General features: G+C 43.0%; 1 protein-coding gene across 1 annotated transcript in view; it reads right to left on the bottom strand.

Annotated features, from left to right (window-relative positions):
• LOC124622866 overlaps positions 1-16,334 on the bottom strand; it is a 125,111-nt gene extending 108,777 nt beyond the window's left edge. The window contains exon 1 of the mRNA XM_047148659.1: positions 16,295-16,334. Within this exon, the coding sequence (XP_047004615.1) occupies positions 16,295-16,334 (40 nt within the window). The remainder of the gene's footprint in view (positions 1-16,294) is intronic.
• Between the last annotated feature and the right edge of the window lie 321 nt (positions 16,335-16,655).

Here is a 16,655-nt window from a genome sequence, read left to right on the forward strand (position 1 = left end):
TGGCAATGGCACGGAAAGCGTTTCAGAAGAAGAGAAATTTGTTAACATCGAGTATAGATTTAAGTGACAGGAAGTCGTTTCTGAAAGTATTTGTATGGAGTGTATCCTTGTATGGAAGTGAAACATGGACGATAAATAGTTTGGACAAGAAGAGAATAGAAGCTTTTGAAATGTGGTGCTACAGAAGAATGCTGAGGCTTAGATGGGTACATTACATAACTAATGAGGAGGTATTGAATAGAATTGGGGAGAAGAGGAGTTTGTGGTACAACTTGACTAGAAGAAGAGATCGGTTGGTAGGACATGTTCTAAGGCATCAAGGGATCACCAGTTTAGTATTGGAGGGCAGCGTGGAGGGTAAAAATCGTAGAGGGAGACCAAGAGATGAATACACCAAGCAGATTCAGAAGGATGTAGGTTGCAGTAGGTACTGGGAGATGAAGAAGCTTGCACAGGATAGAGTAGCATGGAGAGCTGCATCAAACCAGTCTGAGGACTGAAGACCACAACAACAACAACAACTTGAATAACAGATACCCTCATCGTTCGACTGGATCTTTTTCCTGTGGGCCACTTGAAGCTGTTGGTGCGTAAAATCCAACCAAAAAGTGGCGACGAACTTGTCTATAATGTCGTAACTATCTGACTTATTACAGAGTTCACAAGAGGGTTATTACAGAGAGTGCAATCGAATATCCATCACTACAAACCATGCGTTGGGAATAGCAGTCGTCACTTCGTATCACTTCGTACAGATGATATTATAGTAATTTGTTGTTATAAGGTGCAAATGTTTACATCAGTACAGATGAAAGTCATTTAAAAAAATTACATGAGCCTAAAGGTTTTGGACGTCCTATAAACTTTTTATTAAGGTCATTAGGTAACAATAAAAAATTTTCGACATCGGTTGTTACTGAACCTAAAATGTCACTTCATGATGACTGGAACCGCGAGACCGCTACGGTCGCAGGTTCGAATCCTGCCTCGGGCATGGATGTGTGTGATGTTCTTAGGTTAGTTAGGTTTTGGTAGTTCTAAGTTCTAGGGGACTGATGACCTCAGTCCCATAGTGCTCAGAGCCATTTGAACCATCATTTCATGATGTACATTGTTATTAAAATTTGGAAATTTGTCGTAAGGTCTTATGGGACCAAACTGAAGAGGTCATCGGTTCCTAAGCTTACACACTACTTAATCTAACTTAAACTAACTTACGCTAAGGACGACACACACACCAATGCCCGAAGGAGGACTCGAACCTGCGACGGGGGAAGCCACGCGGACCGTGAGAAGACGCTTCAGACAGCTCGGCTACCGCGCGCGGCACATGATTGATTATTACTAGAGCATTTTGTAGGAGAATCAAGAGAAGAAAATTTCAGTACGCACTCGTGGGCTAGCAGTAGATGACCCTCCACGTCCACGTCCAGAGCCTACCTGACCGTTAGGTTGCTCTAACCGTGTATCGAATGTATATGTTCGGGTTATATTCACATTTACTCATATCGGATCTACAAACCCATGTCGTTGAAGTCTGTGTGTTGCACGGTACTAGAGAACACAGTTTGCTTTTATTCATACACCGTGTCTTGCAAACACTATATGTAGGTTACCTCTTCCTAGATTTCCAAAAAGCGTTCAACCAGGTCGTTCACTATTAAATAAGATGCAATCATACGCAGTACCTTCGGAAATATATGATTCGTTTATTGAATATACAGTGTCCAATCCCATTAATGTGACCATCCGACAAAAGCCCGAATAACCACCTATCGCACAGCGGACCACTGCAAGATGTGCAGGAAGAGAGTCAATAAGGTCCTGGAAGGTACCGACAGGTATGTGGAACCTTGTTGACTTCAGTGCCGTGGCCAGCTGCACTGGGTTTCTCGGTTGGGGATCCATGGCATGTACAGTGCGATCGAGGTTATCCCACAAATTCTCGAATGGGTTGAAATTCCAGCAGTCTGGTGACCAGGGGAGTGAGGTAAACTCATCCTCTAGTACCTTCCGCCGCGGAAGTCGAATACGCAGCAGAACAAATGGACGTGGTCAGCCCATAGAGGGCTCCGCCTCCGCGGCGGCTATTCCGCGCAGCGGCTCTCGCGCAGCGAGGGCGCCACCGCTAAGCCACGTGAGACAGCTCCGGTTTCGTATATAGAGACCCGCTCTGCCCTAGTTCAGCCAGTCTGGTACTCGCTCTGGATTTCGTTTCTATCTCGGCGGTACTGCGTTCTGGTCGTTGCTCGTTGTTGACATTTGCCTGGCTCTGGTTCCAAGTGAATTTACGTTTGGTGTTTGGTGTTGTGGTTTCCACAAACCTCCGTTGTTTATCTCTTCCTCGTTGTGTCGCTCATAGTCGGTCGTGGTCGGTTGTTGTCAGTTGTCGTTGGTCTGTCGTCCGACTCGTCCTTGTGTTTACCCGGTGGTGCGTGCTCCACCGCCGGCGGCTTCCCCGCCTGGCGCCTCCGACCCACAGCCCAAGGCGTTCCCGCTGTTGGTTGTGGATACTACACATCCCGCTGCTCTTCAAACCACGCACGTACACTGTGAGATGTGCGACACTTTGCATTGTCCTCATGGCAGGTGCTACATGTAGGGGTGGAAATGGTTCTCAATGACAGATGCTTATTTGTATTATCCAATGTGACTTCCAGAATGACTAGATCAACCAAGAAATGCTACAAAAACATTCTCCCTACAATAACGGTCTCTCCTTCGGTCTGAACCCTTCCGACAATTGTAACATGGTGTTTGCTTTCAGATTCTTCACGCCGCACACGCCGCTGGCCATCTGCATAAAATATGATTCATCTGAAAAGCCCATTTGTCGCCACTCAGTGAAAATCCAGTTGCGGTTTGGCGTGCAAATTCCAGCCTTCGGCGCCGATGAACAGCAGTCAGTACGGATGCATGAACCAGTTGCCGCCTGTGTAGGCCATACGCAGCAACGTTTGGTGAATGATTGTTGTGGAGACACTTTCGGTAGCCCCTCGTTTCCTCTGGACGGTCAGTTGTTCATCAGTTGCTTGACTATTCGCTCGTAAACATCCCCACAACCTTCGTTCACCTCTGTCTTCTATGGCCCGTGGTGGTTGCCTCGGCGCCGGTTTTGAATAGCACAATTTTGCCATGTACAGTACAGGTCAGCCGCGGCGGCGCACGAACAGTTCACGAACTTAGCCGTTCAGGAAATGCTCCCACCCTTCGCCAATGATCATGGCATTCTGGTCATTAGATAAATTTCTCTATTTCCACATTACGGCAATGACGCATTGTTTCCCGCCCCAGTCCCTCTCCCGACATGCTTTATAAAATACTTCAAATGACTCTAAGCACTATGGGACTTAGCATTTGAGGTCATCAGTCCCCTAATCTAAGGACATCACACACATCCAGGCCCGAGGCAGGATTCGAACCTGCGACCGTAGCAGCAGCGTCGACTAAAGCGCCTAGAACCGCTCGGCCACAGCGGCCGGCTCATGCTTTATACACAGTCCACTGCAAGTGCTGACATCTGCCTTATGTGTGTGGTTATTGCATGTTAACGTTGAACATAGGTGGTGGTCACAATGATGCGACTGGACCGTATACGACTAGTACAATTCAGTACGTTACACTGGAAGCCCAGTGCCCTACAGAAACGAAAGTGATATCATGTATGACAGAAGGAAGCTGAACGCAACCTCTGACGTTCTCAATATTCACAAAAAATTAATCAGATTGGATCAGGAGCGCTATAAAATTGCTAGCTGACGACGTTGTTGTGTAGAGGAAAGAATCGCCGTTGGAGGAAATGCAGGAAGACTTTGAATGAAATACCACTTGGTGTGATGAATGACAATCCTCATTAAAAGTGAATAAAAGGAAGGCAAAGCCTGTTACACATAAAAAGAACCCAGCAGTATGAGACTACGAGATTAGTATAAGTATGGAGAGTTAATACTAAGAAGCGATGTGTAATGGGACTATTTCGTAAAATCATTATTACAGAGTGCTTAGATTTGTTGGGAGGATTCTGGCAAAGCACAGCGCCTCTGTAATGAAAATCGCATGCAGAACGCAACCAGTTTTAACTATCACAGTATTTGTAGTCCTTATCAAGTAGTGTAGGTATAACAACAGACATGGAGTGAATTCAAAAGCGTGCTGCTAAGATCGTAACTGGTCGGTATAGCTCAAGCAAAAGTGTAACGAAAATCTCGGGGAACTGAAATGGGTGTCTTTCGAGGAAATATGACGTAGCTCTCGTGAAATTTAGAGCACCTGCATTCGAAGAAGATTGTGCGACTATTTTGCTGCCACTCGGTTAGGCCTCGCGTAGGGATCGTGAAATTACGTTAAGAGAGAACTGTGCGCGTACTGAGGCACAGAGATATTGATATTTCCGTCAAGCAATGTGCGAATGGAATAGTGCATAAAATCGCTGGTGTAGGAAAGAAGTACAATCTTGCATGCACTGTACATGTATGTAGATGTAATCTGCCCTACATCGTTCACTTATCGCAAAAAAATGGTTCAAATGGCTCTGAGCACTATGGGACTTAACATCTGAGGTCATCAGTCCCCTAGAACTTAGAACTACTTAAACCTAACTAACCTAAGGACATCACACACATCCATGCCCAAGGCAGGATTCGAACCTGCAACCGTAGCGGTCGCGCGGTTCCAGACTGTAGCGCCTAGAACCGCTGGGCCACCCCGGCCGGCCTCACTTATCGCAGAAAGGGATTCAGCAAAAGCGGTCATGAAGTGCTACGAAAACCATTCTTGCCTTCATGACAAAGCTAATCTCTGGACTCAGACTATGCTGTGTACGTGGTTGGATTTTCGTTTGGAACTTTGCTCACATTTCGATATTTGAGTATAATTTGGACCCCTGCTTTTTCTAAAACCATCTTGATTGGCATCTCAACTTTTCTCTTCTGTACTTCCACAGCTGCCTCCATGCTTCGCCCTCAGTGAAGGATGATTGTGGTAGGGCTGGTAGACCAGCGGTGGACTAATTCGAGACTGCTTGCTATGTGTTCGTACTGCAGCTTTCGGTTGATGTTCATGTTGTGTGTATACTGGTACGCAATAAAAGTGATGGTGTGATAACTACTTCAGCACGAACCTCGTTTCCATAAGAATCATAAGGTCTTAATAGCTTTATGAGACTTTTCTGTGCAGAATCCTGAGGAATTAATAAGAAATTTATACGACTAATATTTTAAGATTAGAAAGTCGTCTGATATGCAAAAGATCCTCGTACCACAAACCACCTGGTTAGCGTTTATTTAGTTCTTCTACCAATGTTCGTAACTTTACAAGAAAATCCATGGCATGTTGACAACAATCACGAGGAAGCAAATTAAAAGATATCAATAATTACTAATGCAGTGGTGCTGGTTTATAACTTTGTGAACACTGTTCCGGCGGTCAGAATTAAAACTATTTACTCTGGGGCTCCTGTTATTCTCACCGTTCGAATGCTGACGAAAGTGCTGAAGGCGAACGCAAAGGGAAAGAGGTAGAAAACAGGCAGCACTGGAGCAGTGAGTACGCCACGTCCTCAATAAAACCGCGTCAGAAGTTGGCAGGCCTGGGCGAGACCTCGTTACTAGGACAACAAAACCGGCAGCGGCGCCAGCAGTTAATTGCCAGGCATCAGGAGCGGCTTGGTTTCTGTTTTATGAGCCCGACCGGAAACCGACGGCCCGTGAAAAGTTACTGCCATGGCTCTGAACCTCTGCCCTGGCAGCCTGTGAAGCTTAGAACCAGGCCATCCGACTTATCAGAAGAAGATAAAACACATTCCCACGTCAAGAGATTCAGTATTGCGGAATACAAAATACCCTTGGTACTTGTCCACCTCTTCCTGTCTTGTGCTTTTTTTATTTTATCTTCAGTTGCACTGATACTGTTGGTTTATTGCTGTCTGCTTTCTTCCTCTCCCTCTCTTTCCCTTTACCATCCCTTCATTTACTTGGTAGTGTAAATGCCGACTCTCAAGATGTTCTTAGACAATTTTTCTTTCTTTTTCATATGATCTCTAAAAGTTTTCTGTTCTCCCGAGTCTTGCCAGCACCTCTGTGTTTCTCGACTCCCTTTTCAACTCACACCCTCTAGTTACCTCGATACCCACATTTACAGTCTTTACAGTTTTCTTTCTTTATCTTTTCTCAGTGTTTATGTCTCTGCAACGTATAATACTATGAACCATTTGTAGTGTTTTGCCAATCTTTTGGGATGGCGATTTTTTTCGGTAGCTCACATACCAATTTCCTGTAGGACCACCGTTCTAATATTTCCTGAGTACTTGAATTTTGAAATCTGCTTTAATTCTGGTTCTTCTATCGTGATTGTGGCAATATCTCCTTTTTCCTAGTATCATACTTCCGTTTTCCTTATTTATTTTGATTGTGAGTTATTCGCATTTCCTATTTATATGTTCTACCGTTTCACCTTACTAGATTCACCTTATTAGATTCAGTCAACACACGCTCCGCCTATACAGATACCTCACTTGCCACCTATTCACTCTCCTGTGATCTAGTCCAGGCGTCTAGGTAGATATTAAACAGCATAGATGCAAGCCTACAAGCTTGCCTGATCCTATTTTTATTCCTTCAATTAGTTCTCTATCAGCTCTGTCTCTGGCTTTCTTAAGATATAACTTCTTGACTATCTTTCTCCTCAATCGAATCTACGTTTTCTTAGGATGAGAATGAGTCTATCCCACATCTATAGAAAATTTTTCATCTTCAACGCCGCATCTGACGAACAATCGTTCGACATGGGGGCTTCAAATTATGACCAATGTTCAAACCAGAGACTCAACTAGTATACCATGCAGTGAGCTGCACACGTTGGAAAACCATTCCTGGAGAACGATGCCCCAACAATGGCAAATGGAATGCTAGATGTGACACTGGCAATGCCAGTAAAGTAGTTTAAGTGAATATGGGAAATAATTTTAATTAAATTCTTCCAACCGTTTTGTTGAACAACTAGCCAAATACCAACACGAACTTGTTTCATTCCATTCAATAGGAAGAACATCATTCGCTCAGAACGTAGAAAGTCGCCAATGAGAAGGAGCAGGAAGGGTGGGCCGAGGAGGTTAACAACAAAAGAGTTTAAAGATATACACATCTCACAGTCTCTAAATTTACTACATCTTAGTCTCCATACAATAATTTCATACTAGACACGGTTGTAAATGATTCTACTAAGCAGAACATATCATATCATATCATATCTTAAAAACCCTCTCAGTAGAACAATTCAGGCGATCTTCTTCTATTGCAATGCAGTTCCAACATTGTCTTGTACACCTGCGAGCTAGACAAAGAGCACGCCAGTGCAGAAGTTATTATGCATCTTAATAAAGCAAATGCAGATACAAGTGAAACATCCCCTTACAGGCAACCTTATGTCAAGTTTCTTGTTCATAGAAAGCTTGAGTCCCAAATGGGTACCCGCCCATACAATAAGAGGTGGTGGTGACTTCAATGTAACCTCCATTTGTTGGCCAAAATACATTTTCAAAGCCGGTGGTACGTATAAAACATCGGCAGATATTGTACTAAATGTTTTCTCCTAAAATTATTTTGAGCTATTAGTTCAGAAACCCACTCGAAATATAAATGCTTCCGGAAACATACTTGACGTTTTAGCTACAAATAATCCTGAACAAATAAGAAACATCAAGACGTATACAGGGATTAGTGACCAAAGAGCGTTGTAACGAGACTGACTACGGCAAATTGCACATCCAAATCCACCAAAAGTAAACTCAAAATATTTCTACTTAAAAAAGTAGATAAAAATTCGTTTGACGCCTACCTGAAAGACAGCCTCCACCCCCCCCCCCCCCCCCTAACTATGTACGTGTAGACGAGATGTGGCTTAAATTCAGAGAAATAGTATTTCAGGCAACTGAAAGATTTATATCAAATAAATTAATAAAAGATAGCGCTGATCTCCCGTGGTACACAGCACAAGTCAGAGCAGCGTTGCAGTAGCAACGAAAATGCAAGCCAGATTTAAAAGCACACATACTCCAAGACTGCCGATGTTTTACTGAGAGAAATCCGCTAAATTTCGGTTACGTGATAAATCACACAAATTTAAAAGTGTAAATTCAACTAAATACTTAGGGATTACAATTACGAATAATTTCAATTAGAACGATCCCGTAGATAATGTTGTGGGTAAAGCAAACCGAAGACTGTGATTTACTGGTAGAACACATAGAAAATGCAACAGATGGACTAAAAACTGCGTACGCCACACTTGTCTACCCTCTTCTGGAATACTGCTGTGCGGTGTTGGATCCGCATCAGGTGGGACTGACGGAGGACATTGAAAAAGTTCAAATAAAGTTAGCTCGTTTAATATTATCACGAAATAGGGGAGAGAGTGCAACCGACATGATGCGTGGATTAGGGTGGCAGTCATTAAAACAAAGGTGTTTTTCGTTGCAGCAAAATCTTCTTGGGAATTTTCAGTCATCAACTTTCTCTCCCCGAAAGCGAAGTTATTCTGTTAGCTTCCACCTACACAACGAGAAATAACCATCTTCATAAAATAAATAGCGGAAAGATTTACGTGTTCGTTTTCCCGCGTGCTGTTAGAGGGTGGAATCGTGCAGAAATACCTTGAAAGTGGTTCAGTGAACCCTCTGCCACGCACTTAATTGTGAATTGCAGAGTGATCATGTAGATATAGAGGTTCGAAACTTAGCGCGGACGTCGGTGCCAGATGCTTTTAGAAATTCCACAATGAAACTCTGCTGACAGAAAATCCAAAGAGATTCTGATTGTATATAAATTACATCAGCGGCAAGACGCAATCAGTACTCTCTCTGAAGGATTACGGTGGTAAAATGAAATGAAATGATCGAATGGCATTTTTGGCGGGGATATCCCATCCGAGGTACTCGGCAGCCTGCTGCAACTCTTTCGATGTGAGGCCGTTTCGGTAACTTGCGAGACAATTATGATGAAATGAATAGCAATGGTAATATAACCAATGGCAGCGCCACTAAATCGTAGTTGTTAAACACAGTTTTCCGAAATTCTTTTAACAAAGAAGACAAAGTAAATATTCCAGAATTCGAATCGAGAATAACTGCCAACATGATAACTTAGTAGCAGATGTTCTTAAAGCACTTAAAGACAAGCCTTCTCGTCCAGACAGCATACCAATAAGGTTCCTTTCGGAGTATGCTGATATAATAGCCTCGTACTTAACAATCACATACAACGGCTCGCCTGACGAATGATCCATATCAAAAGGCTGGAAAGATGCACAGGTCACACCAATACTCAAGGAAAGAAATACGTGTAATCCGCTGAATTACAGATCCGTATACCAACGTCGATTTGCATTATGATCGTGGAACATATAGTGTGTTCGAACATTATGAATTACCAAGGAGGTAACGGTCTATTGACACAAAGTTAGCAGGAACAGAAAATACTGCTCTTGTGGAACACAACAAGGTCTTTATTCTCACGAAGCAATGAGTGCTATCGACAGGGGATCTCAAACTGACAGCGTTCCTCACAAGAGACTTCTAATCAAATAGCGTACCTATGGAATGTCACTGCAGCTGTGCGACTTGATCTGAGATTTCTTCTCAGAAAGGTCACAGTACTTAGTAACAGACGCAAAATAATCTAGTAAAACAGAAGTGATATCCAACGTTCCCCAAGGAAGTGTTACAGGCTCCCTGTTGCTCCTATTCTGAATAAATGATTTAAGAGACAATCTGAGCATCCCTCGTAGAATGTTTGCAGATGGTAATGTCATTTACAGTCTAGTAATGTCATCAGGTGATCAAGACCAATCTCAAAAAGACATAGATTCAATATCTGAATGATGCGAAAAGTGGCAGTTGTCCCAGAGTAAGGAAATGTCATGCACATGATTAGTCATTTAGATTTAAATCAAGATATAACGTACTTCAAAAATGCTGATGAGAGTTCTATGTTGAAGAGTAGGAAAGAAAATTGAGGTAGGTTAGGAGACGATCACTTTGGTTTTAGGCCTAGTAAGGACACAAGTTTAGCACTGTGGTTACTAATATAAAAAATTTCGGAGGTTGTTCACGAATATTTTATGAGTATTGTCGAATAAGAGACCCATGGCCACTGGTGACTCGTTACATAGTAATAATGTGATTATGATTTATTCAGGTCGTTATCCCATTCATTGTAGCCACACAAGCAATGCATATCAGCCAACTCCTCATAAGCGAACACATTCAAACCGTAGTGCATCATTATTAATGTACACGTAACAGTACCGGAGAAACAATCCCGAGACAGGACGGAGACGTACTGAATGCAAGCTTTAGAGCACAGAGTCAAGAGGGCATTGCTGTTGTCAACAGCACGTACCGTGGGTGTATCCAACGATTTAGTTTCCAAACAGGACACATGGCTCAAACTGTCGACCTTTTCGCTGCTGAGCAGGTATTTTCAGTGCAACACAGATGCAAAAATAAATGCAAGAAAAGAAACGAACGAAATGCAGTTATTCTGTTACCAGCCACCGGAGACCACGAGTCCCTTACACCGAACTACTCAGAAAATATCGTTCAAAAATATCCGAAATGTTGAGGGGAAGTTCGGGTTTCCCCTGAATATTGCACATGCAGGGGGACAATACTAATGAGAGCACACAGCATGTACAAGATGTAACTAACTTTCCTTTGCATACTTTGAGGACAGGGTTCTTACAACAAAACAAGAAAAAAGTCTGGTAAATATGGGCTCTAAAATGCATACCATAAGAGCTATGAACAAATGTTTAGTAGAAGAGATGAGGCGTAAGTAGCAGAGTTGAATAAGTGCTCACAGCTCTTCAAGGATGCATTTTAGAGTCCATGTTTACCGAATGAGTTTTTTCCTTCTTTTGATCCATACTACCGGCTCCCAGAATATGGAAAGCAAAGAGCTTGCATTAGAAGAGATGTGGTTCACAGTATCGAAGATGAACAAGTGCTCATAGCTGTTAAGGTATGCACTTCAGAGCCCACGTTTGTTGGACGTTTTTCTTGTTTTGGTGTAACCCTGTACAGGGAATTTAGTTGCAACTTACATACGGCGTGCAACGGGTATAAGTGCAGATAGTTTTATATGTGGTACCTTAATATGTACACACATAAGTGTGTTGCTTGTTTTTTCTCCGTGTCGAACAGCCTTCCCACAATCTCGTCGCAAACTTTGCGACCTGACTTTTCTGCAGGGTCGTAACTGCACCACTAAGTGGATTAGACTGTCATTATAGACTAACAGTTTTGCGTCCACACTTCAACACCTGGCCTGCTGCCTAGGGGAAAATAATCATTATTGGCTTGCTCTTGCCCCATGTACCAGGATGTACTAAGGAACCTAAAACATACTACTTCTAGTAGCTATAATTATTAGTTTGCAAATGACGTAAATACTGATATGATGTTCAGCACACCATCCTCAGTCTCCAATATAAATAACTGTACTTATACCCGTTACACACAATATCTATTTAGTTTCAGGTATTGCAGAGACCACAGATAACTGTTACACCTTACATATAGTACATAGTTATTACGGAAATCACGGTATACGAAAGATATGAAGAACAGTTGGAAAGAATGGTGATGGACCAAATGGTTCAAATGGCTCTGAGCACTATGAGACTCAACTGCTGAGGTCATTAGTCCCCTAGAACTTAGAACTAGTTAAACCTAACTAACCTAAGGACATCACAAACATCCATGCCCGAGGCAGGATTCGAACCTGCGACCGTAGCGGTCCTGCGGTTCCAGACTGCAGCGCCTTTAACCGCACGGCCACTTCTGTGATGGACCGCATGGTGAAAAATGTACATAGGGCATTCGGTCGGAAGCTGTGATCAGTTGTGTGTTTATAAAATACCAGCATAATATGGAGCTATGAGCTCACTGAAATTAACCAACTGAGGGTCAGAACGGACAGTTTTCAGCTGCTTTCTTATTCATGAAGACTGGTGCCCAAGTAACTGTCCTGCCATTTTGACACAGGTTGTCCGGTTTTTCATTTCTGGTATGGTTTCTTCAAAAGGGCCTGAGGCCACAGCTGATTCACTAGTTCCGCTCCTCGCATTTGCCTCTTAGTTTCCTGAGGTGTTAAGTCATAAGACAGTAGAAAATTCGATATCGACGTGCTGTTAAATTGGACCTTCCATCTTCCTTGTAAAAATCATCGAAACAGCATTGGAAATGGGTTCAAGTTCATCTCATTGTACTTGTGTCTGGTATTTCCTAAAGTATCACATTATACTAAAGTAAAGGAAGAGAATAGAAAGACAGATCCGTAATACGTACTACAGTATAAAAATATATCCCTCGCTTCCCTACACCCAGCAGAACAGAACACATAATATACTAGTATGTTCAGACCACACTCAGTCTCATAACACCAACTTCACGCTAACATTTCCGATTTCATTATGAGAGAAAAAGTATCAGTTTACGCTGATTGAGTTGCCACTGAGCTCACGTACTTAGAGTATCAATTCGCCATTGATTTATACGTTTCGTCCGCCTCCTTAGCTGAGTGCTCAACGCGGATGACTATCGTCCTAAGGGCCTAGGTTCCATTACCGACACTGCTGTGGATTTTTCTTTGGTGGAAGGATTGGAAACAGGTGCACCTAGCCTCGTGATGCCAGTTAAGGACTTACATGAACGATTAGCAGCGGCTCCTGGTCACGAAAACTGACAAATGCCGGGAGAGCGGTGTGCTCACCACCTTCGTACCGCATCAAATGCCACCATTGTGAGAGAATGGCACAGTAGAGGGTCGGTATCTAAGGACTCACCAGGACCTGTGGACGGCTACTGGTTTACTTTTATGCGTTTCAGATATTCCATCAACGACATAAATAATGCCTTGCAGAATATCAGAGTATGTACTTGCTTTGAACTGAAGGCCTCTTAGAACACGTAGCTCAGTCCGTCAGTATCAACTGAAAGATAGACAGAAGAGCCTTTAGCGGCCAGGGGGCCTCATTGATGTCTTACATGACGCTTACCATTCACAGTACATATAAATGGCCCAGAAAATAATGGCAGCAGATCTTTGAGGGTATTCGCGAACCATGTAACTGTACACAGGAAGGTCGAATCACTTTGAAGTGCAGCGAGCCTCGCTCAGCTGTAGGCCTGCTCGTGTCTCACAACATGGACGGTTCACAGTCCTATCAGCAAGTTTAATTCATTGTCCATAAGTAGGCGAATCAGTCACTCATGCGGAGTACTCTAAGGTGCAACAACCGCATAAGTCTAGTTGTAAGGAATATATACTGGTACAAATAACCCGAACAATGTGTAATACATCCAGGAAGACCCTTTGCAAATCGTGTCTCGTTGTTCATCAACTGGATCTTTACCAGCCACGATAAATGAAATAGGCCGGTGAAGAACTATGCGATTCATCACTGATTTTTTCAGTGAATGCGTGAACGTCGCAGGAAAGACCTCCATTGGTAGCTGCTACAGGATAGAAGTTGGACATCGTGCAAGAGATTCGTCTTATAAATACAAACCGAGTCAAGGACCTTATTGAATCCTCCCAAGAACATCGAGCGCAGTTACCATGACAAGACAATCTGAATAATTTGTGCTTAATAAGAAACGCAGTGTTAGCCAGCCTTTCCACAACCCAGTGGTGCACGGAATGGACATGGGGTTTAATGACACTATTGCAGTATGCACTCTTCCCCTCCGCCGCTCACTGCTTTGCAAAATACAGGTATGGTTGAAGTGATTATCATCATTTATTTTACTTCATAACATCATACACATTGTCTATAACAAACGCTCAAAATGGTTCCCAGGTACAGAACTCATTGACGAAATATAAGGAGTGCGTTGATATTGGACATTAATCCCCGTTGATATGTTACTCTATAGTTCCGCCAGTGTGTATAGCACGTTTTTATACGCCCTCCCTTTAATATAGTCCCACGGGAAGAAAAATGGTTCAAATGGCTCTGAGCACTATGGGACACAACTGCTGAGGTCATTAGTCCCCTAGAACTTAGAACTAGTTAAACCTAACTAACCTAAGGACATCACAAACAGCCATGCCCGAGGCAGGATTCGAACCTGCGACCGTAGCGGTCTTACGGTTCCAGACTGCACCGCCTTTAACCCCACGGCCACTTCGGCCGGCACGGGAAGAAATATGGAGACTTTAGATCGGGAGAACGTGGGAGCCATAATCCTTTCGAACTGATCCGATTAATAAGATTTCGCTTAAGAAACGAAGCGTCTCATCAGATGTGTGACAAGTGGTACCGTCCTTCTGCAACAAACAAATAGTTCATTTACCTCAAGAAGTGAAATAAACTGTGTACACGACACTATTCAGTGAAGTTTCAAATAAAATATGGGCCCAACTATTGAACTTCGTGATACGGCACACAACAGTCCAATTTTCTGACAGTGTATGTGAATTTTCGGTTAACCGAATTCTTGAGTTTTTGCTATTCATCTATCCAATAAGGTGAAACCACACCTCACAAAGAACACGACACAGTTCTGTGATTCCATGGATGTCAACAAATGACCGGAACCATGTACATTACGCTGTAAGCTTTTCTTTATCCTGCGCCAAAAATTCACTATGAATACGATATGCATAAAACTTTAATTTCTGCGTCACTTTCTGAGCACTACCATACGATGTCTGACACTGGACGTTTTGAAGGCGAACGCGGCATCACATACTTCACCACAGCTGGTTGAGAGTCCACCAAAATGCCCAATCTCCGTCTCCTTGTCAGCAACTGATCCGCATTCCCGGAAACAGCAGATTAATCTTGTTATAGCTGAATTGTTCGACTTTGTGACATCTGGATTTCCCAAAAAAAAAGGATATGTAGCACATGCATATGAAGGACTGGCGAAACACTGTTCAACAGTGTAAACGTCACATTAGGGACATTCAGTCATTAAATGCACAAACTGATGTAGGAATGGAACAGTTAGTTGGAGGAGTTTTATACTTTTATGACATTACTTCGGTGTTACAGGGACGAGCTAAGAACAGCCCAAGGATAAAAATTGTTTTCTTTATAGCCTCAATATGACATTTAATGATGGCGTGCCCACTTGAAGTTTCCACATTAGTTGAATAACGTTCGTTGATCCTTTAATGATTTTTGCATACAGTCTGGAACCGCGCTACCGCTCCGGTCGCAGGTTCGAATCTTGCCTCGGGCATGGATGTGTGTGATGTCCTTAGGTTAGTTAGATTTAAGTAGTTCTAAGTTCTAGGGGACTGATGACCTCAGCAGTTAAGACCCATAGTGCTCAGAGCCATTTGAACCATTTGATTTTTGCAGTAGGGTGAACAGCAGAAATATCCATAAATGGTTAAAAAGTTCAAAAAGCGGTCGAACCTAGTGACTGATGAGCAACGTCCTGGCCGGCTAGTTGGAGTGTCAACTCCATTGCTCGAAACCCGCATTGACAACATTATTCGTGAAGACCTACTTATTACTGTTACACGTATAGCGAAAGCAGTTGCACTAAGCGTTGCCCATATTCGTGACGTTATCAGTAATAAGATGAAGTACGGCAAAATAAGTGCAAGATGGATATGGGAAGAGTTAACGCAACAGTACAAAAACACAAGGAAACAAGACTCAACTGTGTAGACCCTTGAAAGAACGCTATGAAAAGGGAGATGTGTGTTTCCTAAACAAGATTTTTTTTTTTTTTTTTTTTTTTTTGGTTCACTCAGATTCAGCAACAAAGAGAAGGTGAAACAATCTGTCTGAAAGTGGCTCAAACAAGACAGACGTCGTTGCATCTGATATAAACAAAATAGTTCATCGTTAAAACAAGTGAGTTACTATTGGTGAGGAGTACGTTGGTAAGTAGTAGAAGTCTCATTTTGTAAAATTACAGCTTTTTTGTAGCTATTTGTCTCTTTAATTAATAAATGTGCCTTGTATTCAGTCAACCTGTCAGTGAACTGCGATCTACTACAGACGTCTTGAGACGTGTATCTGTTGCATTGGCGTCTTCGTTTGCTTTTCGTGCTATCATGCTGATGGGGAAATGCAGTGTAGCTCCTACTTAGAGAGACGTTCATTTTTAAGCACGCGACTTTCCGATCGTACTGTAGAAGCTCTACACAATGGGATCAGAAGAGTAACGTTCTTCCACCTGGAATCGAATCTCTACACGTTCCAAAGTTGTCAAGTTTCATGAAAACTGCGCAAATGTGTGCCTGTCTACATATAGGGAATGGTCACTTCTTACCGGCGAACAGCACCAGTAGCAGCGCGCACAGAACCCGCATGGCGGCGTAGTCGTCGTCGGCCACTCTTGCATGCGACTGAGATGGCGACCTAGGTGTCAAGCTTCTGATTGACGGCGCGAGCGATAAGCGGCGCGTGCTGATAACCCGTCTCCCTATCAGGAAATCAGCCGTGAAATGTTGACGCACGCTTTCTTTGTCAGAGGCACCTTACCTTCTCGGTACGCCAGAGCGCTATCGCCCATGCAGAACACAGAAGGGTACTCGCATGCAACTTTAAGCAGTTTTTCACAGTTCTGAAACCAAATAATGGGTGATATCTTTTTGTTCATCGCTGCTGCCATTTACGACTGGCTGTTAAAT

This window comes from Schistocerca americana, chromosome 7 (assembly GCF_021461395.2).
Source record: "Schistocerca americana isolate TAMUIC-IGC-003095 chromosome 7, iqSchAmer2.1, whole genome shotgun sequence".
In the NCBI taxonomy this organism is placed as follows: domain Eukaryota; kingdom Metazoa; phylum Arthropoda; class Insecta; order Orthoptera; family Acrididae; genus Schistocerca; species Schistocerca americana.